Source organism: Anomaloglossus baeobatrachus, chromosome 6, assembly GCF_048569485.1.
Source record: "Anomaloglossus baeobatrachus isolate aAnoBae1 chromosome 6, aAnoBae1.hap1, whole genome shotgun sequence".
Taxonomy (NCBI): Eukaryota; Metazoa; Chordata; class Amphibia; order Anura; family Aromobatidae; genus Anomaloglossus; species Anomaloglossus baeobatrachus.
In genome coordinates, this window is record NC_134358.1 from 11,004,756 (window position 1) to 11,032,613 (window position 27,858).

General features: G+C 47.9%; 1 protein-coding gene across 1 annotated transcript in view; it reads left to right on the forward strand.

Moving 5' to 3' along the window:
* The first annotated feature begins 1,465 nt into the window (after window positions 1-1,465).
* Window positions 1,466-27,858, forward strand: part of LOC142243803 (cytochrome P450 2C8-like) — a 103,514-nt gene continuing 77,121 nt past the window's right edge. The window contains exons 1-3 of the mRNA XM_075316007.1: window positions 1,466-1,538; window positions 14,713-14,896; window positions 21,845-22,007. Of these exons, the coding sequence (XP_075172122.1) occupies window positions 1,537-1,538; window positions 14,713-14,896; window positions 21,845-22,007 (349 nt within the window). The 5' untranslated portion in view covers window positions 1,466-1,536. The remainder of the gene's footprint in view (window positions 1,539-14,712; window positions 14,897-21,844; window positions 22,008-27,858) is intronic.

Sequence of the window (27,858 nt, forward strand, 5' to 3'; positions counted from 1 at the left end):
GAGTGCACAGTGCAGAGACTGCTCCATACACAGAGGCTGCAGGACCGGCTCATGTGAGTGCACTGTGCAGACACTGCTCCATACACAGAGGCTGCAGGACCGGCTCATGTGAGTGCACAGTGCAGAGACTGCTCCATACACAGAGGCTGCAGGACCGGCTCATGTGAGTGCACAGTGCAAAAACTGCTCCATACACAGAGGCTGCAGGACCGGCTCATGTGAGTGCACAGTGCAGACACTGCTCCATACACAGAGGCTGCAGGACCGGCTCATGTGAGTACACTGTGCAGACACTGCTCCATACACAGAGGCTGCAGGACCGGCTCATGTGAGTGCACAGTGCAGAGACTGCTCCATACACAGAGGCTGCAGGACCGGCTCATGTGAGTGCACAGTGCAGACACTGCTCCATACACAGAGGCTGCAGGACCGGCTCATGTGAGTGCACAGTGCAGAGACTGCTCCATACACAGAGGCTGCAGGACCGGCTCATGTGAGTGCACTGTGCAAAAACTGCTCCATACACAGAGGCTGCAGGACCGGCTCATGTGAGTGCACAGTGCAGAGACTGCTCCATACACAGAGGCTGCAGGACCGGCTCATGTGAGTGCACAGTGCAAAAACTGCTCCATACACAGAGGCTGCAGGACCGGCTCATGTGAGTGCACAGTGCAGAGACTGCTCCATACACAGAGGCTGCAGGACCGGCTCATGTGAGTGCACAGTGCAGAGACTGCTCCATACACAGAGGCTGCAGGACCGGCTCATGTGAGTGCACAGTGCAGACACTGCTCCATACACAGAGGCTGCAGGACCGGCTCATGTGAGTGCACTGTGCAGACACTGCTCCATACACAGAGGCTGCAGGACCGGCTCATGTGAGTGCACTGTGCAGACACTGCTCCATACACAGAGGCTGCAGGACCGGCTCATGTGAGTGCACAGTGCAGAGACTGCTCCATACACAGAGGCTGCAGGACCGGCTCATGTGAGTGCACAGTGCAAAAACTGCTCCATACACAGAGGCTGCAGGACCGGCTCATGTGAGTGCACAGTGCAGAGACTGCTCCATACACAGAGGCTGCAGGACCGGCTCATGTGAGTGCACAGTGCAGAGACTGCTCCATACACAGAGGCTGCAGGACCGGCTCATGTGAGTGCACAGTGCAGACACTGCTCCATACACAGAGGCTGCAGGACCGGCTCATGTGAGTGCACTGTGCAGACACTGCTCCATACACAGAGGCTGCAGGACCGGCTCATGTGAGTGCACTGTGCAGACACTGCTCCATACACAGAGGCTGCAGGACCGGCTCATGTGAGTGCACAGTGCAGAGACTGCTCCATACACAGAGGCTGCAGGACCGGCTCATGTGAGTGCACAGTGCAGAGACTGCTCCATACACAGAGGCTGCAGGACCGGCTCATGTGAGTGCACTGTGCAAAAACTGCTCCATACACAGAGGCTGCAGGACCGGCTCATGTGAGTGCACAGTGCAAAAACTGCTCCATACACAGAGGCTGCAGGACCGGCTCATGTGAGTGCACTGTGCAGAGACTGCTCCATACACAGAGGCTGCAGGACCGGCTCATGTGAGTGCACAGTGCAGAGACTGCTCCATACACAGAGGCTGCAGGACCGGCTCATGTGAGTACCATCTGTCACTGGCTATAGGGGGTTTATTCAGGGGGTTTGGCCAATTTCTGGTCTTGCATTTTTATTTTAAATCCCATTTTTCAAAGAATCAAAAATGGCCAGAAACCCAAAAGTAAAATAACAAATATGACCCATTAGTAGTGATGGCGAGCGCTAAAATGCTTGGGTGCGCCTTACTCCAGCAGATCATTTTCTATTGCTCGGGTGCTCATAATGGAAGTCAATGGGAAACTCCAGTATTTTTCCAGCAGAACCTCCAGGAGATCTGAGGGGCTGTAAATCACTGAACTGGATGGAAACATGAAATGTAATGAGAACAGCATAGAAAGGATGAACGCATCTGACTCCCAGGTCTCTGCTGGGAACAATGTGGTCAGAGGATTACACCACCTTTACGGAGAGATAATAAAACATACAGAAGCCAAATAAAATGGATTTTAATGAGCAATATGATAGGAAACATTCTTTCCTGTATAATGACTTGTTTCTAAAGGCCGCTTTACACACTGCGATATCGGTACCGATATCGCCATCGTGCGTAACCGCCCCCATCGTTTGTGCGACACGGGCAAATCTCTGCCCATGTCGCACAACATCGCCCAGACCCGTCACACTACTTACCTGCCCTGCGATGTCGCTGTGACCGGCGAACCCCCTCCTTTCTAAGGGGGCGGTTCATTCAGCGTCACAGCAACGTCACAGCAGCATCACTGAACCGCCGCCCAATAGAAGCGGAGGGGCGGAGATGAGCGGGACGATCATCCCGCCCACCTCCTTCCTTCCACATTGCGGCCAGGAGGCAGGTAAGGAGAGGTTCCTCATTTCTGCAGTGTCACACGGAGCGATGTGTGCTGCCGCAGGAACGAGGTACAACTTCGTTACTGCTGCAGCAACGATATTCGAGAATGGACCCCGTGTCGCCGATGAGCGATTTTGCACGTTTTTGCGATGATGCAAAATCGCTTATAGGTGTCACACGCAACGGCATCGCTAAAGCGACCGGATGTGCGTCACAAATTCCGTGACCCCAATGAGATCGCTGTAGCGATCTCGTAGCGTGTAAAGCCCCCTTAAGGCAAATATACAGTTAGGTCCAGAAATATTTGGACAGTGACACAAGTTTTGTTATTTTAGCTGTTTACAAAAACATGTTCAGAAATACAATTCTATATATAATATGGGCTGAAAGTGCACACTCCCAGCTGCAATATGAGAGTTTTCACATCCAAATCGGAGAAAGGGTTTAGGAATCATAGCTCTGTAATGCATAGCCTCCTCTTTTTCAAGGGACCAAAAGTAATTGGACAAGGGACTCTAAGGGCTGCAATTAACTCTGAAGGCGTCTCCCTCGTTAACCTGTAATCAATGAAGTAGTTAAAAGGTCTGGGGTTGATTACAGGTGTGTGGTTTTGCATTTGGAAGCTGTTGCTGTGACCAGACAACATGCGGTCTAAGGAACTCTCAATTGAGGTGAAGCAGAACATCCTGAGGCTGAAAAAAAAGAAAAAATCCATCAGAGAGATAGCAGACATGCTTGGAGTAGCAAAATCAACAGTCGGGTACATTCTGAGAAAAAAGGAATTGACTGGTGAGCTTGGGAACTCAAAAAGGCCTGGGCGTCCACGGATGACAACAGTGGTGGATGATCGCCGCATACTTTCTTTGGTGAAGAAGAACCCGTTCACAACATCAACTGAAGTCCAGAACACTCTCAGTGAAGTAGGTGTATCTGTCTCTAAGTCAACAGTAAAGAGAAGACTCCATGAAAGTAAATACAAAGGGTTCACATCTAGATGCAAACCATTCATCAATTCCAAAAATAGACAGGCCAGAGTTAAATTTGCTGAAAAACACCTCATGAAGCCAGCTCAGTTCTGGAAAAGTATTCTATGGACAGATGAGACCAAGATCAACCTGTACCAGAATGATGGGAAGAAAAAATTTTGGAGAAGAAAGGGAACGGCACATGATCCAAGGCACACCACATCCTCTGTAAAACATGGTGGAGGCAACGTGATGGCATGGGCATGCATGGCTTTCAATGGCACTGGGTCACTTGTGTTTATTGATGACATAACAGCAGACAAGAGTAGCCGGATGAATTCTGAAGTGTACCGGGATATACTTTCAGCCTAGATTCAGCCAAATGCCGCAAAGTTGATCGGACAGCGCTTCATAGTACAGATGGACAATTTACCCCAAGCATACAGCCAAAGCTACCCAGGATTTCATGAGTGCAAAAAAGTGGAACATTCTGCAATGGCCAAGTCAATCACCAGATCTTAACCCAATTGAGCATGCATTTCACTTGCTCAAATCCAGACTTAAGACGGAAAGACCCACAAACAAGCAAGACCTGAAGGCTGCGGCTGTAAAGGCCTGGCAAAGCATTAAGAAGGAGGAAACCCAGCGTTTGGTGATGTCCATGGGTTCCAGACTTAAGGCAGTGATTGCCTCCAAAGGATTCGCAACAAAATATTGAAACGAACATTTTTTTTTGGGTTTGGTTTATTTGTCCAATTACTTTTGACTTCCTAAAATGTGGAGTGTTTGTAAAGAAATGTGACAATTCCTACAATTTCTATCACATATTTTTGTTCAAACCTTCAAATTAAACGTTACAATCTGCACTTGAATTCTGTTGTAGAGGTTTCATTTCAAATCCAATGTGGTGGCATGCAGAGCCCAACTCGCGAAAATTGTGTCACTGTCCAAATATTTCTGGATCTAACTGTAACTAGAGAGAAAAATTGTCTGCTCCACCCCTTTGGCTATATTCACACTAAGGATATGTGCACACGTTGAGTATTTAGTTGCAGACATTTCTACACAATTTCTGCATCTCTCGGCTGGAAAAGCACAGTGGCAAAAATGTTGAAAGAATTGACACATTGCAGATGATATTCTGCACCAAATCTGCAAGGAAAAAAACTCAACATGTGCACGACACTGCAGGATTCTTATTGACTCTGCTGGTATATGGCTTGTCTGGCAGTTTTATGACAAACCTGGACTAAAAAAATCATTAAAAAAGCAATAAAAATGCACTGTGTGCACGACGAACAACCTGCGTCCAAAATCAGCAACGATATTTGGGAAATGGACGACATGTCAACAATCAACGATTTGGTGAGTATTTTGCATCGCTAGCGGTTGCTCGTACGTGTCACACGCAACGACGTAGCTAACGAGGCCGGATGTGCGTCACGAATTCCGTGACCCCAACAATATCTCGTTAGCGATGTCATTGCGTGAAAAGCCCCTTTTAGAGCAAGATCCCAAACAATCTAGTGAGTGTCTCTCTGGAACCTTGCCCTTTTGTGAATATCAAACATTAGCAAAGGTGCCGCCGCCGGGGCCAGGGCTGCTAAACAGTGAGCTTAGTTAGGGGTAGTTAAGATAGATAGAGCAGTAATTTAGAAAAGTGACTTAAAGTGTAGGGAAAGGTATGTGTGTGCCACAAATCAGAACATTTCATGATAGAAATAGGGATTGGTACTTATAGTACCTGGTAATGAGTTGCCAGTGAAGTATGTAAATAGGGATTGTGACTTATTACTGCCTGCTCAAAAGTATGCAAACATATTTATAGGTATTGCTAGTTAGCCGTGTGTGGCCTAAAATGTTGCTAATGGAGTATCTAAAAAGTGTTTTTTGGCAATTTTAATTGCCTGCTTAAAATTATGCAAACACATTTATAGGTATTGCCAGTTAGCCGTGTGTGGCCTAAAAAGTTGCTAGGGAAGTATGTAAAAAGTAGTTCTTGCCAATTTGAATTGCCTGCTATTTAACCAGAAAAAAGAGGAATACCCCAATAAAGAGTACCACTATGATGATAACGTCAAAGGGCAACACCAGAAAAATTAAGGACCAAAAGTATGATGAAAATGTAAAAATATTTATTCAAATAGTAATAGCAAGGTGATACAGCAAAGGAAGTGAAGGTGGCTAAGTTAACAACAGCCACGAAGGGGCAAAGAAAGTACAAAAAGCACACCACCAACAGATGCCACCCTGTTAAGTGTAGTTATAACATAGCATATAATAGTGCATAGGTAATGCAGTCTAGACACACCACAGCAAAATATACTGCCAAATAGAAAATTCAGTGTAAGAACAAATTCTGCTGATCCAACACAGATAATAAGTAACAGTAACCTCAAAAGAGAAAAATAATGTAGAGTCAATTTTATAAAATGTGTGTAGGATCACAACAATGAACAGTTGATGCAAAGAACGGGGAATGCACAACATCAGATATTATTAGGCACATTTATAGGTATTGGTAGTTAGCCGTGTGTGGCCTAAAAAGATGCTAGAGAAGTATCTAAAAAGTGGTTCTTAGCAATTTTAATTGCCTGCTGAAAATTCCGCAAACACATTTATAGGTATTGGTAGTTAGCCGCCTTAAAAGTTGCTAGGGAAGTATGTAAAAAGTGGTTCTTGCCAATTAGAATGGCCTGCTGAAAATTACGCACATTTTTGGGTATTGCTATTTAGTTGTGCCTAGTTGCTATTTAGTTGTGCCTGGCCTGCTGTAAATTATCTAGGCAACTAGCTAAAAAGTTGTTATTGGCAATTTTAATTGCCTGCTCAAAATTCCACAATTAAACATATTTATAGGTATTTTTATTGGTGCTTGCCGAAAATTTGCTATTGAACAAGGTAAAAAGGTCTTCTTGGCACTTTTTCGTGTCTGCTCCAAATTACATCATAGTGGTACTTTTTAGTTTCTTCACAATATTGGCAACTCAGGCAGAAAAGAAATAATTAATCTTTTGTGTCAGGTATCTGGCAGGTGTGGGCGTAGGGTTGTGAAACATCTGTTTGAAAGGTGAAGGGTACATCCATCATGAATGGTAAATCACAAGGTTGTCGTGGAAGGAGGAATAGACTGGGTGTTGGAGGTGTATGTGGGGGAAAATCTGTTATTCAAAGGTCTAATGAGAAAACCCTGGCTCATCCTATCTCAAGAGAAATGAGAACAACTTCCGTTACTGGACAGCCTACTTCCCTAGATTTCTTTGGCAGCCGCACAACACTTCTACTTTGAAATGAGACTGATAAACAGCAGGTGCTGGAGTGGATGGCAAGCGCTGCATCAAGTGGCCTCTCCTCCTCTTCATGCATCTCAACATTACACACAGTTCATTTCTCAGAGGTGCCACCCCAATTACACTTGTTTGCGCCTGCAGCACAAATCGCCAACCAGAAAACTGACTGTTGGGAACCACACATAGGCGAGTCTCAGGAGCTGTTCACACATTCTATCCCATGGGCATCACAGGTCTGCTCCAAAGATTCCCAGACTGAAGAGGAGGAAAGCATCTGCATCGATGCCCAAACTCTTTGTGAGGTAGATCCTGGCCCGGACGAAGTAGGGTCCCAGCAGGATCCCGACCCTCGTCAACTGACGTTAACCCCCGGGGGTGGAGGTGATGATGATGAAACTCAGATAATTGAGGTGCACGAGTACTGTCCTGTAATGTCAGGTCACAAAGAGGAGGAGTGGGACAACAGAGAGCCTGATGATGAAGTTGTAGATCCCACTTGTTATGAACCCAGAGGCATGCAGCTGAGTAGCTCAGCAGAAGAGGAGGAGGAGGACGAAGCGAGGATGTTACAGTAGCAATTCCTGCACAAATACATAGTGATGCAATCATGAGAAGAACTGCATCCTCAGCCACAACTCTAGCTGTGACCAGCAAAGGTGCCGGGTCTGCAGTTTGCAGAAAGAATTGCCGAGCCTGGGCCTTTTTTGAGACCGCAAAGGATGACCTTACTTTCGTTATCTTCCAATGTTATAAACGACTCAGTAGATGCAAAAATTCAAATAAAATTCAACTACTACATGCATGAACAGGCACATGAGCAACCAACATGCATTACTATGGGAATCTCAGTGCACTAAAATGTGGACTACTGGGCCTACCCAACCACCGGCCACCAAACAACCGCATGTGCTGTTTTTTCGTCCTCCTGTGATCAACACCTCAGGAGCCAAGTATTTTGGTGTTCCACACAAAGTTTCATTAATAAGGTTTTGCCAAGAATTTTGGACTGCCCAAAATCTGTGATCTATACACAACATTCTTCATTAGTGGACATAGCAGCACATTTTCAAGTTTTAGATTGTGATGATACACTGAAAGCACAGACTGACAAACTTGGTGAACAAATCGTGGATGTCCAGTGACTTTGCCACCCCAGTCCCAGACTGTGCATAGGTGATGGTGTACTCCCAGGCTTCTGTGAGCAAGAGGCCTATGCCTGTCTATCATGCATCTCTTGATTTTTAACATCTAAATGCCAAGCCACATCCAGTGGGTTGCATGGACCATACCTCCCTGCTGTGCAAAGACACTATGGTGTAATGGGGGGAAAAAGGATTGCTGTCACTGTCCTGCTATCTGCCTGAAATGTTTTTAAATCTGAAAACTCAAAGTCGTTTTTCAAAGTTATATTTTCACTGCAGTTTCAGTGGTTGGGGAGGAAGAGGCCTACGCCTGTCTCTCATCTTCCTGTCTCTGGTAAGGTAGAAAGGTTTTTAAATGTCGAGACTACGAGATAGGTGTAAAAGTTGTGTCTTGTGGGTAGTCAATCTAAATAAGAGTAAGTGGTAATCTAGCAACAGTAGTCCAGTCTTCAGTGAAAATTAAGACATCCTTTATTCACAAAACATGATAACAACATGCATGTTTAAAATCAGAACAGCCTTACGCGTTTCAGGTCATAGCGACCCTCACCTTACACTTGGCTTAATCATCACGTAACCTGCTCAGCTTCCTCCTCCTCCTCTGCTGAGCTACTAAGCTGCGTGCCTCTGGGTTCACACCATGTGGGATCTACAACTTTGTTGTCATGCTCTATGTTGTCCTCTTCCTGACCTGACATCACAGCACAGTACGCATGCGCCTCAGGTATTTGAGTCTCATCATCATCACCTCCACCACTGGGGGTTACCATCAGTTGACAATAGTCAGGATCCTGCTGGAACCCTACTTTGTCCGAGACAGGATCAAACTCACAAAGATTTTAGGCATCGGTGCAGATGCATTCCTCCTCCTTAGTCTGGAAATCTTTGGAGTGGACCTCTGATGCACAAGGGATAGGATGTGTGAGCAGCTCTGCAGATTCACCCATGTGTGGCTCCCCATAGTCAGTTTACCGGTTGGAGATTTGTGACGCGGGTGCAAACAAGTGTAATTGGGGTGGCATCTCTGAGGAATGAACTGTGTGTGATGTGGAGGAGGAGGAGAGGCCACTTGATGCAGCGCTTGCCATCCACTCCAGCACCTGCTGTATTTTAGCCTCATTTCGAAGTTGAAGCGATGTGTGGCTGACAAAGAAATCTAGTGGAGTAGGCTGTCCAGTAACGGAAGTAGTTCTCATTTCTCTTGGGATAGGATGAGCCGGCATTTGCTCAATAGACCTTTGACTAACAGAACTTCCCCCATGTACACCTCCAACACTCCGCCTGTTCCCTCTTCCATGACACCTCATCTTGATTTACAACTCATAGTTAATGTACCCTTCCCCTTTCAAACAAATGTTTCACAACCCTACGCCCACACCTGTCAGACACCTGACACAAAAGATAAATTATTTATAAAAAGCCAAGAAACATGCGCGGCTGGGAATCGTGCATGGCACCCAAGCAGCAGCATTCTTTGAGTATCGAGTGTCTTGGGCATGGTAATGGTCGATTGAGTAACAAGCAGCGCCGAGCACGCTTCCCATTGCTACTCACTAGTAATAAATTACTCACTCAAACAACTATGTGACGTTCCTATTATGTCTCTAATCAGGAGCACAATACCACACTATGAGAATAACTAACAATATATATCCCCATTATTTAGCCATTTCAGAATAGCAAATGCTGTGTTAGGTCTCTTTCACATGTCCATGTTTATGGTGCGTGTGACGTCCGTTTTCACACATACCGGAGACACGGACACACGTAGATCCATTAAAATCAATGCGCTTGGTCACACATCCATGTTTTCCCACTAACTGTGTGTCCAATTGGAGCGCATGCGTGTCCATTTGCTCCACATGGCGACATGTCCATTTTTTTGCTTGCAACACTGGTGTCACATGGACAGCACACTGATGTGATCTGTAAAGGAGAACAGATATGAGCCAACAGAGCACTCAACTCACAAAGTATATATAAAAATACAAAATGTATTGATTTATCACCATTAAAACCATTAAAAACCAGAAAACCACCCTCATGTGTATTATAAGCAATAAATACATCATAATAATTAAATCCAACAATTCACAAAACACAAAGGTGTAGTATTTGTACAATATCACAACAAAATTAAAAAAATGATTGATCCAGATAACCTATTATCTCTAATACTGTCTTTCTAAATTCTGCTAAAAAGGGGGCTGAAAGCTCGTACTTGCGAAGCACTCACTGATATCCTAATCAGGCACGAATAATAAGATTCTTTATTGCAAGATACTATTTATTTTTAATAGCACATGAATAATCAATGGTACATAGGCATTAGCACTACTTTCATAGTCATAGAATCTTATACAATAACAGAAATATGCATCAACATTACCGTATTTTGTAACACTTCCTTTCTCATCGGAGGGACTCGATTAGTGAGAAGGAAAACAACCCGGCCTCTGCATCACAGGAGCGGTGCGTCCACTTTGGCGTCCTGGAAATGTCCCCAATCTCACTAAGCGAGTCCTGTATTTTATACAAAATGTGTACGTTGTGTGCAAATGCAGTATTGCAATTGTGACCAGCATGTGATTGCTGAGTCTTGGTCATGTAATCTGACCACACGCGGCTGTGGGTTCCAGTAGCTTCCTGCACATTTTGTTAGTTGACCACTGGCCGACCACAAATTTCCTGCATATATTGCAATAAGCCGTGAATTTTACATCGTCCGTTTCCTGCACATATTTCTAGCTAACCACGAGTTTCCTGCCTGTTGAACTGTAAACATTCCTTCCTCATAATCGTGGTTTTTCAAAACTTGTCTGACACGTATTCTTCATCATGGTAAAAAAAATGGGTCAACCAGAGGACATCTCTCTCTGATACTGAATTTTGGATGGATCAAATAATATCTGGGATCACTATATCTTTTGATTATGATCCCTATTTAATCACACTCATTCTTTCAGTCATATCACATTGGTATCACAAATACCTATACCCATGTGTACTAAATAGGCCGTATTGTCCAAAACCAGTATATAATCAAGAGTAACATCAGCAAGTGATATATGTGGCATAACAATCAAATGGCGTCTCTACTAAGTTTTTAAATAATCCAGTAAATGGTAAAATAGTCAAACAAGTAATCCCAAGTGAGTATAATGACTCTAGCTGAGGATATACCCGGGAGGAGAGGACCCATCAAAAAAACTACCATATAGTATTAGCTGTTTTGGACAGACCACAACCTATACATGACGGTGCGTGTAGCACCCAGCCCTACGTGTGTCGCCCTAAACGAGCTTCATCAGGGGAAGAAGGTGTGCAGAAACAATACAAACTTACATACTGTATATAAAGCATAAAATCAAAGATTAACGATATCGGTGTGTAATGCCCTTCATGGATCTCCGGCGTCAGGAAGTATCCAGTGTGCACACGCCAAAAAAAAAAACCCTGATCTGTGTGACATCCATGGGACATGTACCAGAGAGAAAACAGGTCACATAAAAATAAAGAATTTTTCTACTTATCCGTCTCTGGTGCTGCTGTCTCTGCCGTTGCTTCTGGGACCGCTCATTATGCTCATGAATATTCACTGCACTGACCGCGGACCCAGAAGTAACAACAACGCTGTAGACAGGTAAGTATACAAGCTCATGCGGTCCATGTGCTATCAGGATGTCACACGGATAGCTCAGGACAGCACACGTAGAACACATGGACACATGCACATGTGACGCCCCTGGACTATCAGGTCGTCACAGGGTACTGCACAAACTGCCCTCCCGTGCAGTATCGACCTCCCTTTTTGTTATGGGTCCCTATCTTACAGTGTAGCCTCCAACAGCAAATCAAATCCTAGATACACCCTGCACTACACCCACCAGGCACACCAGTGGACGGGTTGAGTGGAATAGAGTCGCCTACCTGGGGGGTCAGGGAGGGGAGGGGAGGTGAGTAGTGTAGTCAGTGAAGAGGAGAGAGTTGCGTAGAGGAGAGTAAAAGAGGAAGTCGGGAGCGGTGGCTCCTGTAGAAGTTATCTAGGTTAGAGACGGTGGTCTGGGCCTAGAGGAGTCGGACCCCTGGTTGCAGGGGATTGTGGCAAGGTGCCTGGACCTGTAGAGGAGGACAGCCGGCAGCCTAGCACTGCCACCGGTCCGGGGCCGAAGGCACGATGGGGTACATGGACCCTAGGTCGGGGAGTAGCTTCAGGCAACCCGACAATTCACCTGAGGAGAACGGAGCCTTTATAATCTGTTCCCACCCGCTCCAGAATCGGGGCACTAGCATAACGAGGGGGATAGGACTTTCCAACCCAAAACTGTCCAGAAAATCCCAAGCGTGAGCCCTGAGACCAAGCTCCCACACTTAGCCAAAGTGGGGAGCGGGGCCTGGCAAGTTCCATACTACTAGGCCACCAAGTTGAAATTAAACTTAGTGCCAGGAGGCAGGTCATGGATCACCAAGCAACACCATAGGGGATGGGACCCGGACGAGCTCCCCTCAGTGGCAGCGGTGCTTAGAGAATTGGTTTACCCGGTTGTGAGCGTCTGCTTATGGACCTGAGTGAGTACGAGAGTGACCCCTGCATCCCACGGCAACCCCCTCACCGAGTCCCGGAGCATCCCCCCTACCCGTGGAGGGCTACGACACCTTGCTGCCCCACTTCATCACACCGGGTACTCCCAACGGCAGCGGCGGTACTTCCAAATTACCGTACACCATGGGTGGCATCACGAACTATACATCGACTGCCCTGTAAATACCCACTTTCATTTGCGTGGCAGCACGACCCTGGGTCCGGAGACCCTCGAGCCACAGCGAACCCGGATCCGAGCAGCCTGGCTACTCCCACGGGGGCGGCACACACACACATGCGCACCTCCACCACGGACTATGCAAATGTTCGTGTTTTGTACAGACGTGTGAAAGAGGCCTTAAACTATGTGCCCATGTTGCAGAAATTTCTGCACTATTGTTATATCTCTTGGCAGGAAAGACTTGCATTTTGCCATGTTTTTCAATGCATTTTCAATATATTTTTGATGCATTTTTTTCACTGAATTCAATTGGTTAAAAACGCAGAAAGAATTGACATACTGCAGATTATACAAAGGTGCAAGGAGAAAAACCTGACCGTGTTCACGACAAACTTCAGGATTCTCATTCACTTTACTGGCATCATGATGACATATCCTTCAGCCAAAATCAGCAAAAAAGTCTGCAAAACGCAATGTGTGCACACAGCCTTAGAGTCACCAGTTCTACATTGTCATTCATGGACTGATGTAGATAGAGGGGATAAGACATTGTGAAGACGAATACATCTCATATTACATGGGATTCATAATTCATGAGAATAAAGGAACAATCTCACCCAATGTGTCCAAATCCACCTAGGACATCAGAGGACGAAAATCGGAAGACTCAGTCTGGCCTCTGGAATATTGGGGGGATCATCGGACGTCCATAATCCACCCTCTCCCCAACTCCTGCTCCCAGTAAGTTTCATCGATTCCATAGGTGCCTTCATAGATGGCCTCCCGACACGCCTCAGATCAGATTCATCAGGGGAGTTAAGATTCAGATTATTGTTGGTTGGGTCAGGACACGTTATTTTGGTGCCCAAGGCAGATAAAGCCCATGGAGCTGCTCCCCACCTACAACCCAAGCAAATAAATAGGTCAGAGAGTAAGATAAGAGGACCACTAACGCCACCCCCCTTGATGGGTCAGGTAACATGTTAGATATTGATCCCATCCCAACTTCAGAACGTTCTCAGAACAAGCCCTATTGGATTCTATAGATGTCTTAGGACATTACTCTTCGGATTACGTCGGAACTTACAGGATTTATTTTGAAGTGATAAATTGGTGAACGAGGGTGTGTGGGGGGTCTTTATTCAAATAAACTTTTTTTTTCTGTCTTTGTTTTTTAACTTTCTACTTAACGGGTTAGTAATGGGGGTGTCTGATAGACTTGATGCCAGCTGACAATTCCCAGCTGATATCAACCCCAAAAATTATTACCCTGATTACCAACACACCAGGGAAATCGATAAGAGCAGGGCAAATTGAAGTATCTAATGGATGCACCACTTCTAGGTCGGCTGTGGGCTGCTATTTTCAGGCTGGGAAGGGACCAATAACCATGGGTATTCACACCCTGATAATATTAGCCCCCAGCTGTCTCCTTTATCTGTGCTGGTTATCAAAGATAGATTTTTAAAAAAATAAAAACACTTTTTTTTTTAAATTTATTTATTTCCTATCCCATTTTTGCTTCGTTTAGAAGCCCACTAGTCCATACCATGATCATTTCACAGGCGGGATTCAGAATCCGGGGTGAACTTGGGGTCGTCTGATTTCCAAACCAAACTTTGAACTAAGGTCCGGTCGGACCTGAACTTCCATGGGTTCACTCATTTCTAATCACTATGTATCTGCCAAGAGATGGTGGAGCGATGTTCTGCAGATCTGTAGAGGTCCGTGGTATAATAATCTGCCAAATTTATCACTATCTATGTCAGGAGATGGAGGAGCGATGTTCTGCAGATCTGTAGAGGTCTGTGGTATAATAATCTGCCAGATTTATCACTATCTATGTCAGGAGATGGAGGAGCGATGTTCTGCAGATCTGTAGAGGTCCGTGGTATAATAATCTGCCAGATTTATCACTATCTATGTCAGGAGATGGAGGAGCGATGCTCTGCAGATCTGAAGAGGTCAGTAGTGTAATAATCTGCAGGATATATCACTATGTAGCAGTTGTGAGGTGGAGGAGCGATGCTGTGTATAGTGGATACAATGTTGTAATGACATGTGATATATATATTTTTTCCTTCTTGACCCTCCAGGATAATGATCGTCTCCTCGCTGCTGTCCGTTGCTGTCTCCATCCTCTTCACCTTCATTTTCCTTCTCTCCTTTTGGAGAAAGCAGAAAAAATCTCAGCTCTTACCCCCCGGTCCTGCTCCTCTGCCGCTTCTGGGTACCCCCAAATATGTAGGACTAGGTGCTGCCTTCAAATACTTCCCTGAGGTATGTGATATTGGAGATCTCCGGACTAGCAGGTTGCTACAGCTGCTGATGTGATATTATACAGGCTACCATACAGTGCAGGGTCATCTTTCCTTCAATTGCCACCAGATGTCCTGTCCCTGTAGCTGAAAAATACCCCCCTGGCATGATACTGCCACCAGCATGTCTCACTGTGGGGATTGGGCAGGTGATGAGCAGTGCCTGGTTTTCTCCACACATACCGCTTAGAATTATCACCAATAAGTTCCATCTTCATCTCATCAGACCAGAGAATCTTATTTCTCATAGTCTGGGAGTCCTTCATGTGTTTTTTTGCAAACTCTATGAGGCTTTCATATGTCTTGCACTGAGGAAAGGCTTCCGTCGGCCACTCTGTGCAACTTTCTCATATCTCCCTACTGCATCTCTGGAGATCAGCCACAGTGATCTTGGGGTTCTTCTTTACCTCTCTCACCAAGGCTCTTCTCCCACGATTGCTCAGCTTGGCTGGATATCCAGGTCTAGGAAGGGTTCTGGTGGTCCCAAACTTCATCCATTTAAGGATTATGGAGGCCACTGTGCTCTTAAGGACCTTGAGTACTGCAGAAATTCTTTTGTAACCTTGGCCAGATCTGTGCCTTGCCATAATTCTGTCTCTGAGCTCCTTGGGCAGTTCCTTTGACCTCATGATTCTCATTTGGTGTGACATGCAGTGTGAGCTGAGAGGTCTTATATAGACAGGTGTGCGCCTTTCCAAATCACTTCCTATCAGTGCAATTACACACAGCTGGACTCCAATGAAGGGGCAGAACCATCTCAAGGAGGATCACAAGGAAATGGACAGCATGTGACTTACATATGAGTGTCTGAGCAAAGGGGCTGAATACTTATGACCATGGGATATTTCAGTTTTCCTTGTTTAAAAATTTGCAAAAATTTCTACATTTCTGTTTTTTTCTGTCAAGATGGGGGATGGGGTGCAGAGTGTACATTAATGAGAAAAAGATATACCAAATGGCTGCAATGAAACAAAGAGTAAAAAATTTAAAGGGGTCTGAATACTTTCCGTACCCACTGTATATAATAGTATCTTCCGGTGCACAAATACTGTCACCATATAGTGCCAAAATAATAGTCATAGAATGTGTTTGTGATGGGGTCCTTCTCACATATCACACAATCAACAGAGCGAGAGATGGATGAACAATCCAAAGCATATTTATTCCATGCAATACAGAATGACCATCAAATAATCCACCACACGGAGGGTAACATGGATCATGGATCAGGAATGGCATAAATGTCCCGGGGATCAGTGACAATCCTCCAGCAGTCCTTTTCCAGGCAAATGGGGGTTTCTCAACGGCTCTCTGGGGTGCTGCCTTTTTCCCTCCAGAGGATCAATCCTTCTCTCTTTTCCTTCCCAGCCTGACTGACCAATTCTTCAGGTAAGCAAAGAGTTTAGGTGGATCCCAGGCCCCCTCCCCCAGACCTAGAGACAGGAACACTACAGGGGGTGATTACCTACAGACAATACAATGTACACACAAACAATACAGAGAATGGACAGTGAACTACGCCTAAAATACGAACCTTTACAACATGATACACAATCCCCCATATTCCACTATCACAACCTCTCCCTCCTTCTTAATAAGTGAGTATGCCATGAGGTCTACACAGACCTCTGACCACCTCACTTAAGTCCATGTTGCTCAGCTGTGGATAGTCCCTTGTACAGCGGTAGGGTTGGAAGCACAATCTTCCCTTTGTGTTTTCCTTCGATCAAACTGTTTCCTGCACCCACAAATCGGCATTGTAGATCTCCTACATCATTTCCTAGGAGAATATCTGCAGGCAGGCCACTCATCACCCCAACCACACATTGCTTAACCCCAAAACCAAAGTCCAGATCTACAGTAGCCTTTGGTCCTCCAGCCAATTCAATAATAATCCCTGGTCCATGATGTATAGCCTCTGGCCAAACCACCCGGGGATCAGCTATTGTGAGAAATGCCCCCAAAATCCAATGATTCGCTGTCCATCCAGCACAACCTCCTGTAGGTGCTTACTTTGATGGTGAGAGGAACTTGGGGCTGTGGCTCGCACCCCAGCAGCCCCTAGTGGCGGAACATGTGTCCGAGTCATTAGGAAAGTTAGCTTGAAGGGGTGAGAACTCTTCACCCCCCCCTTGTATTTGGCTGTAGAGAATGAACAGGTCAATCTAGTGCAAGATCATTCCTCAATCGACCAGCAGGGCAAGTGTTTTGCAAATGCCCAGGCTGCCCACATTGATAACATCTCCTCTGCGTCATACTCCTTCCAATGTGCATTCTGGAGAAGGCAGGAGGAGAACCTGGTGACAAAGGCCAGAGTCCATATACTCCAACAGGGGCATCTATGGTGCAGGGGTCAGCGATACACTCCAGTGGAGGTGGTTGTACCTCTTCCTCAGGCGGGATGGAATACACAAAATACACCGGACAAGGTGGGGGTCCCTCTGAGTCCTTGTGGTTCAACTGGATTGCAGGTGCCCAGTTTGCCCGCACCCATAACATCTCCTCTCTGTAATTCCCACATTTTTGGAACTGTTGGGGCCCAGAATTGTGAGACTTGGATGTCATCGGCCTGCAGCTGGGTGGATGGGCAGATATAACTGGAAAGGGCCTGGGCGGAGGAGCAGGCTGCAGCTTATTTCCCATAAGCCTCCTCCATTGCGGTCGGCTAGTAAGGGCCTCATCAGCCAGGGCTGCAGCTCGATCTAAGGTGCCCGGCGTGCGCTCTCTGACCCATTCCCGTATTTCTGAGGGACACTTGTAAAGAAATTGCTCTATAAGAAATACCTGCATAACATCTTCCACAGTGAAGGCGTCTTCCGCTTCCAGCCATCTCCGACATGCCTGGGACATGTTATGGGCATACATCCTAAATAGGGATGATCGAATACCCTATTATTCGCTTCGACGGATATCCGATGAATACCTCGACGCTATTCGAGTATTCGCGAATAATCGACCCCCAATGCAAGTCTATGGGAAACCAGAATAATTTCATGTTGGACCCGTCGGTGACCTGTGGTGACTGAGGAAAAGGATGAAATGGATGGGAAAAGGCAGAAACAGTATGGGCACAGCCTGTAGAAGGTGCCTCACTGCATTTCTGCCCCCTCCCAATTCATCCAAGATGACAGGACGCACACTAACGCGACGCCCGCATTCACCCTCTTCTTCTGATTTCTGTCGCATGTGCCATGACACATGCGACTGAAAACTACTCCCCAGGTCCAGCTAAGTCCCCCCCCCATACCCACCTCCGGTGTTTTCCGGTGTTTTTACCTTTTTGCAGCATTGATCCCCCGCATCCCTCCTCCTTCACAATACACAGTATGCGCATGCGCAGAGCGCGGCTGTAAGCTCAGCTTCCTGTGTTCAGTGAGAACAGACTGTTGAGCTGCTCTGGCTGCACGGACACTGCTGCTGTTACCCGGGGAGGGTAGGTGCAGATTCTTTGCACCCACACTCCTCACATGGAGGGTCTGCACTCCTAGAAAATGGGGGACACGTTCCCTGAGCGTGCCTCCCATATTCTAGAAGGTACAGAGTCATCGTGGGACTTCCAAAATGGATTACAGGGGATTTTTTTTTCCTTTACAATAAATTGGTGAAAGAGGGAATGTTTTGGGGAGCGTTTTTTCAAATATTTTTTTTTTTGTCGTCTATTTTTTTTCTTCTACTTTTATTACTGACAGTTGGTGATGTCGGGTATCTGATAGACACCATGACATCACCAACTGCTGGGCTTGATGTCAGGTGACATTACACATCTGGTATCAACTCCATTTATTACCCCATTTGCCACCGCACCAGGGCACGGGATGAGCTGGGGCGAAGCGCCAGGATTGGCGCATCTAATGGATGCGCCACTTCTAGGGAGGCTGCGGTCTGCTATTTTTAGGCTGGGAAGGGCCAATAACTATGGACCTTCCCACCCTGAGAATACCAGACCACAGCTGTCCGCTTTACCTTGGCTAATGAACCAATTTGGGGGGAACCCCATTTTTTTTTTTATGATTTATTTATAAAAAAGAGCCTGGGAGCCCTCCAAATTGGTTCCCCAACCAAGATAAAGCTGCCAGCTTTGGTCTATAGGCTGCAGCCATCTGCTTTACCCTAGCTGGCTGTCAAAAATGGGGGGGACCCCACGTCACTTTCTTTTTTAATTATTTTTTTTTTTTTTGGCTAAATACAAGGCTAGGCACCCTTTTAGTGCCACATGAAAGTCACTAAAGAGTGCCAGCCTAGAATATGCAGGGAGGTGGGACATTATATATGTGTTTGACATCGGTCTGCCTGTCTATCTATCTATCTATCCATTATCTATCTATCCATCTATCCCTCTATCTATCTATCTATCAGATAGATGGATAGAAAGAGGGATAGATAGATAGATAGATAGATAGATGGAGATAGATAATGGATAGATAGAGGGATAGATGGGTAGATAGATAATGGGTAGATAGATAGAAGGTCAGATAGATAATGGATGGATAGATAATGGATGGATGGATGGATGGATAGATAATGGATGGATGGATGGATGGCTAGATAGATAATGGATGGATAGATGGATAGATAGATAATGGATGGATAGATAGATAATGGATAGATAGATAATGGATAGCTAGAGGGATAGATAATGGATAGATAATGGATGGATAGATGTCTGGATGGATGGATAGATAGATAATGGATAGATAGATGGATAGATAGATATTGGATAGATAGATAGATAATGGATGTATAGATAGATAGATGGATAGATAGATAATGGATAGATAGAGGGATAGATGGGTAGATAGATAATGGGTAGATAGATAGAAGGACAGATAGATAATGAATGGATGGATGGATAGATAGATAGATGGGGGGATAGATAGAGGGATAGATGGATAGATAGATGATATTACAGCTTTTATTTGTGATGTTTGTGTCCCCCCCCTCCAACAGTATGTGTGATGGAGCAGTGACCCTGCGGGAGCTTGGATCTGAGTTCCCGCAGGGTCACTGACGTCACTCTGAATTGTGCTTTACGGCAGCACTGAAATTCTCGCGATCGGTAATGTGTTGACATCACCGACCGTGAGAAATGACCTTGTAGTTACCCCTGCAGCATCGTTCACGGAATTAGGCTGCATTGAGCACTCACTCACAGACGTCGCTGAATCAGTGTGGATTACGCCGGACCTGGGTGTTTGGGGGTTACTAAAGTGGTGAAAGAGGGGCTTTTTGCTGTTTTATTTCAAATAAAGGATTTTTCGGTGTGTGTTTATTTACTTTACTTACAGATTAGTGATGGAGTGTCATAGATGCTGCCATTACTAATCTTGGACTTAGTGACAGCTATGTGTTCCTATTAACTCCTTATTATCTTGATTGCCACCGCATCACAGCAATCGGGAAGGGCCGGTAACACGCTGGGACTGTCGCATCTAATGGATGCGACATTCTCAGGGCAGCGGGCTGATATTTTCGGCTGTGAGAGGGGGGCCGTATCCATGGCCCTCGCCCTCCCCAGCCTGAGAATACTGGCCCGCTGCTATGTGCTTACCTCGGCTGGGTATCAATTGGGGGACCACACGTCATTGTTTTACAGTATTTATTTTACTACACGATATAGACCCGCCTACCGGCGACTGTGATTGGTTGCAGTAAGACAGCTGTCATTCAGCATGGGGGCGTGTCTGACTGCAACCAATGATAGGCTCCGGTGGGCGGATAAGCAGGAAATACGAGATGGAATAATGTGCGGCTGGCATTTTCAAAAGCTGGAGAACCTCCATCACCGCACACTGCTGTTCAAAGTCCTTGAAGAACCCTTCCACATCCCCAGAAGCCTCATCAAATGGCTTGAAGTCCGCTCGAGTGATCTGTACAACCTCCCGGATCGCTGGGTTTACACTCCAACTCACATTACTCCCTCTGCCGGACTCCATTGCTTGTTGTCTCCTCTGTGCTCGGCAAGCAGCCTCCTCCTTATACTCCTGAGATACACCAGGGCCCAGAGCTGTCATCTCTTCTTCGAACCACACCAACCACTGGATTTTTGGGGCAGGGATCCCCGTCTCCAGTGCTTGTCTGTCAGACATCTGGGAGGAGTTGGATTGGCTCGCATCCACCAGTAGATCAATTAAGGCCTCTTTACTCAGTCCATGGTGGTTCAGGCCCAGATCTGTGGCTCTGTCATGTAGACTGGATACGGTCCAGTTTCTGTACTCACTCTGTGGGTGGATCTCCATTGGGCTTTGCTTTGTTGATCCCACCACTGCCAACAGTTGTGATGGGGTCTTTCTCACATATCACACAATCAACAGAGCAAGAGGTGGATGAACAATCCAAAGCATATTTATTCCATGCAATACAGAATGAGCATCAAATAATGCACCACATGGAGGGTAAAATAGATCAGGAATGGCATAAATGTCCCGGGGATGAGTCTCAATCCTCCAGCAGTCCTTTTCCAGGCAAATGGGGGTTTCTCAACGGCTCTCTGGAGTGCTGCCGTTTCCTCCCCGAGGAGCAATCCTTCTCTCTTCTCCTTCCCAGCCTGACTGGCCAACTCTTCAGGTAAGCAGAAAGTTTAGGTGGATCCCAGGTCCCCCTCTCCAGACCTAGGGACAGGAACACTACGGGGGGTGATTACCTACAGACAATACAATGTACACACAAGCAATACAGAGAATGGACAGTGAACCACGCCTAAAATATGAACCTACACAACCCTCCATATTCCACCATCACAGTGTTATAATAAAAATATTCCACCTAGAGGCAGCTGCACACAGATGCCTGGCTCTCGCCCTCTAAGGGCTCTGTATGGTCAGGAAATAGCCCCTCTGGACCCTGGTGTGGGGAGATTAGGTCACTTGTTCCATTTTACCCCATTATTAACCTATTTATGTTTTGTTTAAAGCTTTACAGAAAATATGGTCCAGTGTTCACCATCTGGAAGTTGACGGATCCAATTGTGGTCGTCTATGGCTATGAAGCAGTGACGGACGCCTTATTAAATCAAGGCGAGGAGTTCAGTGGCCGTCCCTTCTTACCCGTCATTGATCTCTACACTGAAGGATACAGTAAGAAGTGTCACCTTAAGTTCTGCTTTGTGCTGACACTACCAGGGTAAAGCATGGGGGTCTCTGGGGTCTTCATCACCTGCTCCATATAGAAAGTTACAGTAACATCCTCGTGACCCTACTTCAAGGAACCAAACACAACCATCTGCTCTATCTGACTGGGAAAACGCTCTAAGCAATTCCCCTCTGTGTGAGAGAAGATGCCGTTAGCCCCCAGGGACCATCCATGGTGGGAGGAGAGGGAGTCTTCACCGTCACCTGGGGACAGTCACATTGAAGTGCAGCTGCTCCAAAACTGCAGGCAGTAGATTACAACACAGGCAGGAGCAGAACGGGCCAGGGGCACATACAAGTCATGGGGCCCCATAGCAGAAGATCTAATTGGGCCCACCAAAACAAACAAAGATATACATAATATTTGTCTGGGTGACATAAGAACATATCGCACAACTTTACAGGCCTTACAAAGTAATTTTCCTCCTATTGCAGCCCCTAGATTCCACTTTCATGGCCCCCATAAAGTATGATGCCAACAAAAGTGTCCCACAAACACTGTATTATACCCCACAGTGAGGTCCTCCACAGTACCTTCCACACACAGTATGATCACCCTACTGTACTCACCCCTCAACTACAGAAAGTATGGTGACCCCAACTCAGTATGACCCCAACGGTGACCTCCACACAGTACAATGGCCCTACGTATCTTCACACTGTATCATGACCCCCAACAAAGAGCTCTCAAATAACCCTATTATGCAGTGCCTCCTCACAGTCCTCCCTTTGGTATAATGGGCGCCACATAGTATAATGCACTCCCCATACTCCTCCATATAGTATAATGCACCCCATAGTCGTCCATATAATATAATGGACCCCACATAGTCTTCCATATAGTATAATACACCCACATAATATTCTATATAGGATAATCGCCCCATAGTAATCCATATAGTATAATGCATCCTATAGCCCTCCATATAGAACAATGGGCACCACATAGCCCTCCATACAGAATAATAGGCCCCACATAGTCCTCCATACAGAATAATGGGCCCCACATAGCCCTATATATAGAATAATGTATCCTTCATACTCCTGCATTTAGTATAATGGGCCTCACATTGCTTCTTATATAGTATAATGTAACCCCCATACTTCTCCATATAGTATAATCACCCACATAGTCCTCCATATAGTATAATGCACCCCTGAAGCCCTACATGTAGAATAATGCACCCACATAGTGATCCAAACATTATAATGCGCCCACATAGTCCTCCATATAGTATAATGCGCCCCTGTAGTCCTCCATATATTATAATACACACCACATACTCCTCCAAATAGTATACTGCCCCTCCATAGTGCACTATGTATTATAGTGCCCCGCCATAGTCCTCCAAATGGTATAATGCACCTCCATAGTCCACTATGTATTATAGAGCGCCGCCATAGACCTCCAAATATTATAATCCACCCCCCCATAGTTTAGTAAATAAACTAAAGTAGTCCCCTTTCCTCGTCTCCTCCTCCCCGGTCTCCTCAGCGTGAGTCCTGCCTCACTGAACATGTTGGCACAGCGGGTGCACAGCAGTGACATCATTGACCCTTGTTGTGCTCAGATGTCAGAGTGCAGATGTAGCGCCCCGGAGAACCAGGTACACGCACATTTAGGCCCCCACATCACACCAGTCCCCAAAGGCTTACATCAGCCAACCTGAAACCCTAGTCACCCCCCTCAGGGCAAGACAGGCACACCAGTGGGTGGGATTAGGCAGTTAGGAAACGCCCATGTGGCGCCCTGGACAAACCAGGTAGCCACATGAATAACATTCGCACCCCCACCCCCCCGGACAGAAACACACGTCAAACACAAAACCCTTGTTGCTTCCCTCCAGGGGCTGATGTCCACACCAGGTGGGGTGGAGCCAGGCGGTTGGCCCCACCCACCGAGGAGTTCACAGTCCTGGAGGCGGGAAAAACAGAGAGTAAGAGAAGAGTTTAGAGAGTGGAAGTGTGAGGAGCAAAACAGGTGTCTGGGTCGGAGCCCGGACACGTACAGCAAAGTTGGCAGACGGTGTTGGCCGTCTGCAGGAGTTAGTGGAGCTCCGCAGAGCCGAAAGGACCGGGGTCGGGCGTCGGCCCGCCGGTACCGGAACGGGGAACGGAGTGAAACTAAGCACACACAGGCAGGTCCATCGGACCCCGACCAGGCTTGGAGCCGCTGTTAATTGTCAAATCCGACTGTGACGGGAACCCCAGGGGTTCCCCAACTACCAGTTCCCGTTTGAAGGCAACCGTCCGCACCGTGTGGGTATACAGCCACCGCCAAAGGCTAGAAACCCAAGGGCCAGCGCCTGCGGGCAAATCGGGCTCCTACGGCACCTATACGCCGGGGAGCGGACCACCGTTGGGAAGCCATTGGAGTCAAAAGCAAACTACTAAGGTGCAGGGAAAGACAGCCACCATCACCTGTCCGGGGAGTGAGACACTGCGGCCGGCCGCGGGAACCGTTCATCCAGCCGTTTGGTTTACCAGAGACTCTTGTGACTTTCTATTGCTGAGTGAGTGCCCCAGTGCCGTTCGGCACTGCGCCGTGCCGTCCCAGCGACCCTGCACCTCGCCAGCCCTGCCTCCCCGTCACCTCAACGGGCCCCGGGACCACCAGCCCCTACCCACGGAGGGGGAAAACATCCCAGCTGCTCCCTAACAACGCTCCTGGGATCCCCGTCACTAGCAGTGGTGGTGCCCACCTTCACCACAAACCGTGGGTGGCGTCACAGACTCAATCCCCAAACAATCCTCCCCTTTTCACTCACGGGCGAGGAGCGCCGCTCGAGTCCCCGGATCTGGCCCACCGCTCGAGCCACCGACCAGCAGTAGCAGCAGCCGCGCCGGACCTGAGCGTCAGCGTTAAGTCGAGCAGCGCCCCGCCGCCCGCGACACCCACCTAGGGGTCTAAACAGTCCAGGGTGGGAACACAAGCAGTTAGCTTAAGTTTAGAGTTCACGTGTGGAGCTCAGACCTGTGTCGTGGTCTGAGGCTCAAAATCTGACAGGTGCCAGGGTCGGAGCCCTGACATCTTGGCTAGGTGGCAGACGGTAGCCATAGTCTGCAGGATACAGGAAGACGGCTGCGGGGATCCAGAGTGGACCGGGACAGGGTAGTGGCTCGCCGCTGCAGCCACCGGAGAACCGACTGGAAACCGTACGCACAGAAAGGGGGTACTCGGACCCTGAAGCCGGGACCGAAAACAGCGGCCTAGCTAATTCACTGATTAAGGACAGGATTATAGGTCCTGTCCCAGCCTAAGTCCCGAAAAGTAGACAACCACCAACAGAGAGGGATAGGGCCACCGCCAGGGCCTGTAGATCCCACGGGTCAGTGCCAGACGGGCACGGCTCCCAATCAAAGAACCGGGAGCGGGAACCTGCGTTACACACCAGGCAGTCCCATTTTCCACAAACAGTGCAGAGGAGAAAGACTTAACTACCACACCCGGGTGAGGGAATAGATACACCCGTCAGCGGAGGCCGGCCACGATCATTTTGGTTTACCACAGGACTTGTGTACTTCTTCTCATCGTGAGTAACATCACCGGCCTGGCCGGTCCCTGCACTACTAATCCTCAGCATAAAGACACTGGGCCCCGGGACATCCATCCCTACCCACGGAGGGGTTAACAACCAGCTGCCATTACACCTCCCCGGGCCTCCCATAGCTGCAGCGGTGGTGCCGTACCTCACCACACACCGTGGGTGGCGTCACAGACAACCTCCCTTGTAAATAAAACCCCCTTTTCACTCGTGGGCGGCGGGCTGCTGCTCGAGCCCGAGTCCTGTTCCCACTCGATCCACGGAGGAGCCCTGGATCCGAGCATCTCTGAGCAGCCCCCTTGCAGAGGTCTGGCCCCTGCCCGCGACACAGACACAGTGGGGGAATGATGGAGAGGAAGCGTCAGGCAGATAGCTCTCTCTTGCTTTCTACTGATACAGGTGAAAAACACGAAGAAAAAGCGAATCCAGCGGATTAAAGAAAGGGATTAAATAAAATAGTTCCTTTATTTCAAGCTTTAAAATCCATCATGCAACATTGGTCTCCACAGAACATAAAGTACAAGACATGCGATCCAACCGCGTTTCGACAAATAGAAAATGAATGTCTTAATCAGGGATATGTGAGAGTCTGAAATGTGATTGTGTCAACAGTGCAGTAGGACCCTGTGAGTTCTGTCTGCCTGCTCTGATCAGCAGGGTTTTGGGTCAAAGACCCTGTAGATGTGTGGCGCACTGGACTAGCCAGGTCATCACAGGTAACACACAAACACCCCCACCCCCACTAGACAGTAACATTAGCCAAACTTAAAATCCTTGTTGCCTCCCTCCAGGGTCTGATGTCCACACCAGGTGGGGGCGGAGCCAAGCGGTTGGCCCCACCCACCAAGGAGTTCACAGGCCTGGAGGCGGGGAAAAGTGGGAGAACAGTTTAGGAGGTTGAAGAGTGAGGAGTAAACACTTGGGTGTCTGGGTTTGTGGCCCAGGCACTGACAGCAAGGTTGGCAGACGGTGGTGGCCGTCTGCAGGAGAGGTGAATCGACGCGGAACCGTAGGACCGAGGTCGGGCGTTGGCCCACCGGTACCGACCGGGGAGCGAAGTGAAGCCAGCACACACAGGCAGGGCCATCGGACCCCGACCAGGCTTGGAGCCGCAGACAATAGTCAAATCCGAGTGTGACGGGAACCCCACTGGTTTCCTAACAGCCAAAGCCCGATTGAAGGCAACCGCCCACACCGTGAGGGTATACAGCTACCGCCTAAGGCTAGAGACCCAAGGGCAAGGGCCTGCGGGCAAGCTGGCTCCTCCGGTATCCATACACCGGGGAGCGGACTACCGTTGGGAATCCATCGCAGTCAAACAAGTACACAAAGGTGCAGGGAAAGACAGCCGCCATCACCTGTCCGGGGAGAGACACTGCAGCCGGCTGCGGGACCCGTCCATCCAGACGTTTGGTTTACCGAGGACTTTGTGCATCTCTTGCTGAGTGAGTACACCCCTGCCATCCGGCACCGCGCCGCGCTGTCCCTGCAACCCTGCACCTCACCAACCCTGCCTCCCCGTCTCACCACCGGGCCCCGGGACCACCGACCCCTACCCATGGAGGGGGGAAACAACATCCCAGCTGCTCCCTGCCATCGCTCCCGGGATCCCCATCACCAGCAGCGGTGGTGCCTATCTTCACCACAAACCGTGGGTGGTGTCACAGACTAAATCCCCCAAACCAAGCAACCCTTTTCACTCACGGGCGAGGAGCGCCGCTCGAGTCCCCAGGTCCGGCCCACCGCTCGAGCCACCGAGCAGCAGCAGCCGCAGCAGCGCCGGACCCGAGCGTTAGCGAGCGCAGCACAGTGGCGTCCTCCTCCGCCCGCGACAGATGCAAGAGTTACCTCAGAGGGAGAGTGCTGAGCCCTGGCTGGCTGAGGGAGACAGCTGTGTGACGCAGCAGAGTTTACACAACTCCTGATCGGTGACTGCACAAGAACCATGAGCGGTGCTGAAGGAATTGGACCACGTTGTGTGAGAGAAAGGAGCTCCAATTTCCTGAGGGGAGGGCTGTTCTCTGGACTGAGGAAGCCTGTGTTCTGTCTGAGGATTACTACAGAGCTGTGGGCTTGAGACCGTGTTCTGTGTGGAGTAATTGGATCATATCGACTAAGTCCAGGGTCCCTGCGTGGCAGGACCGGGGTGAAGACACCCTTAGAGCAAGTAGAAGATTTTTGTGTTTCCTATTTCTTCCTTCTTATATACAGCAGACTTGGACCTCAGGCCTGTGTGAAACGTCCGTGGAGGT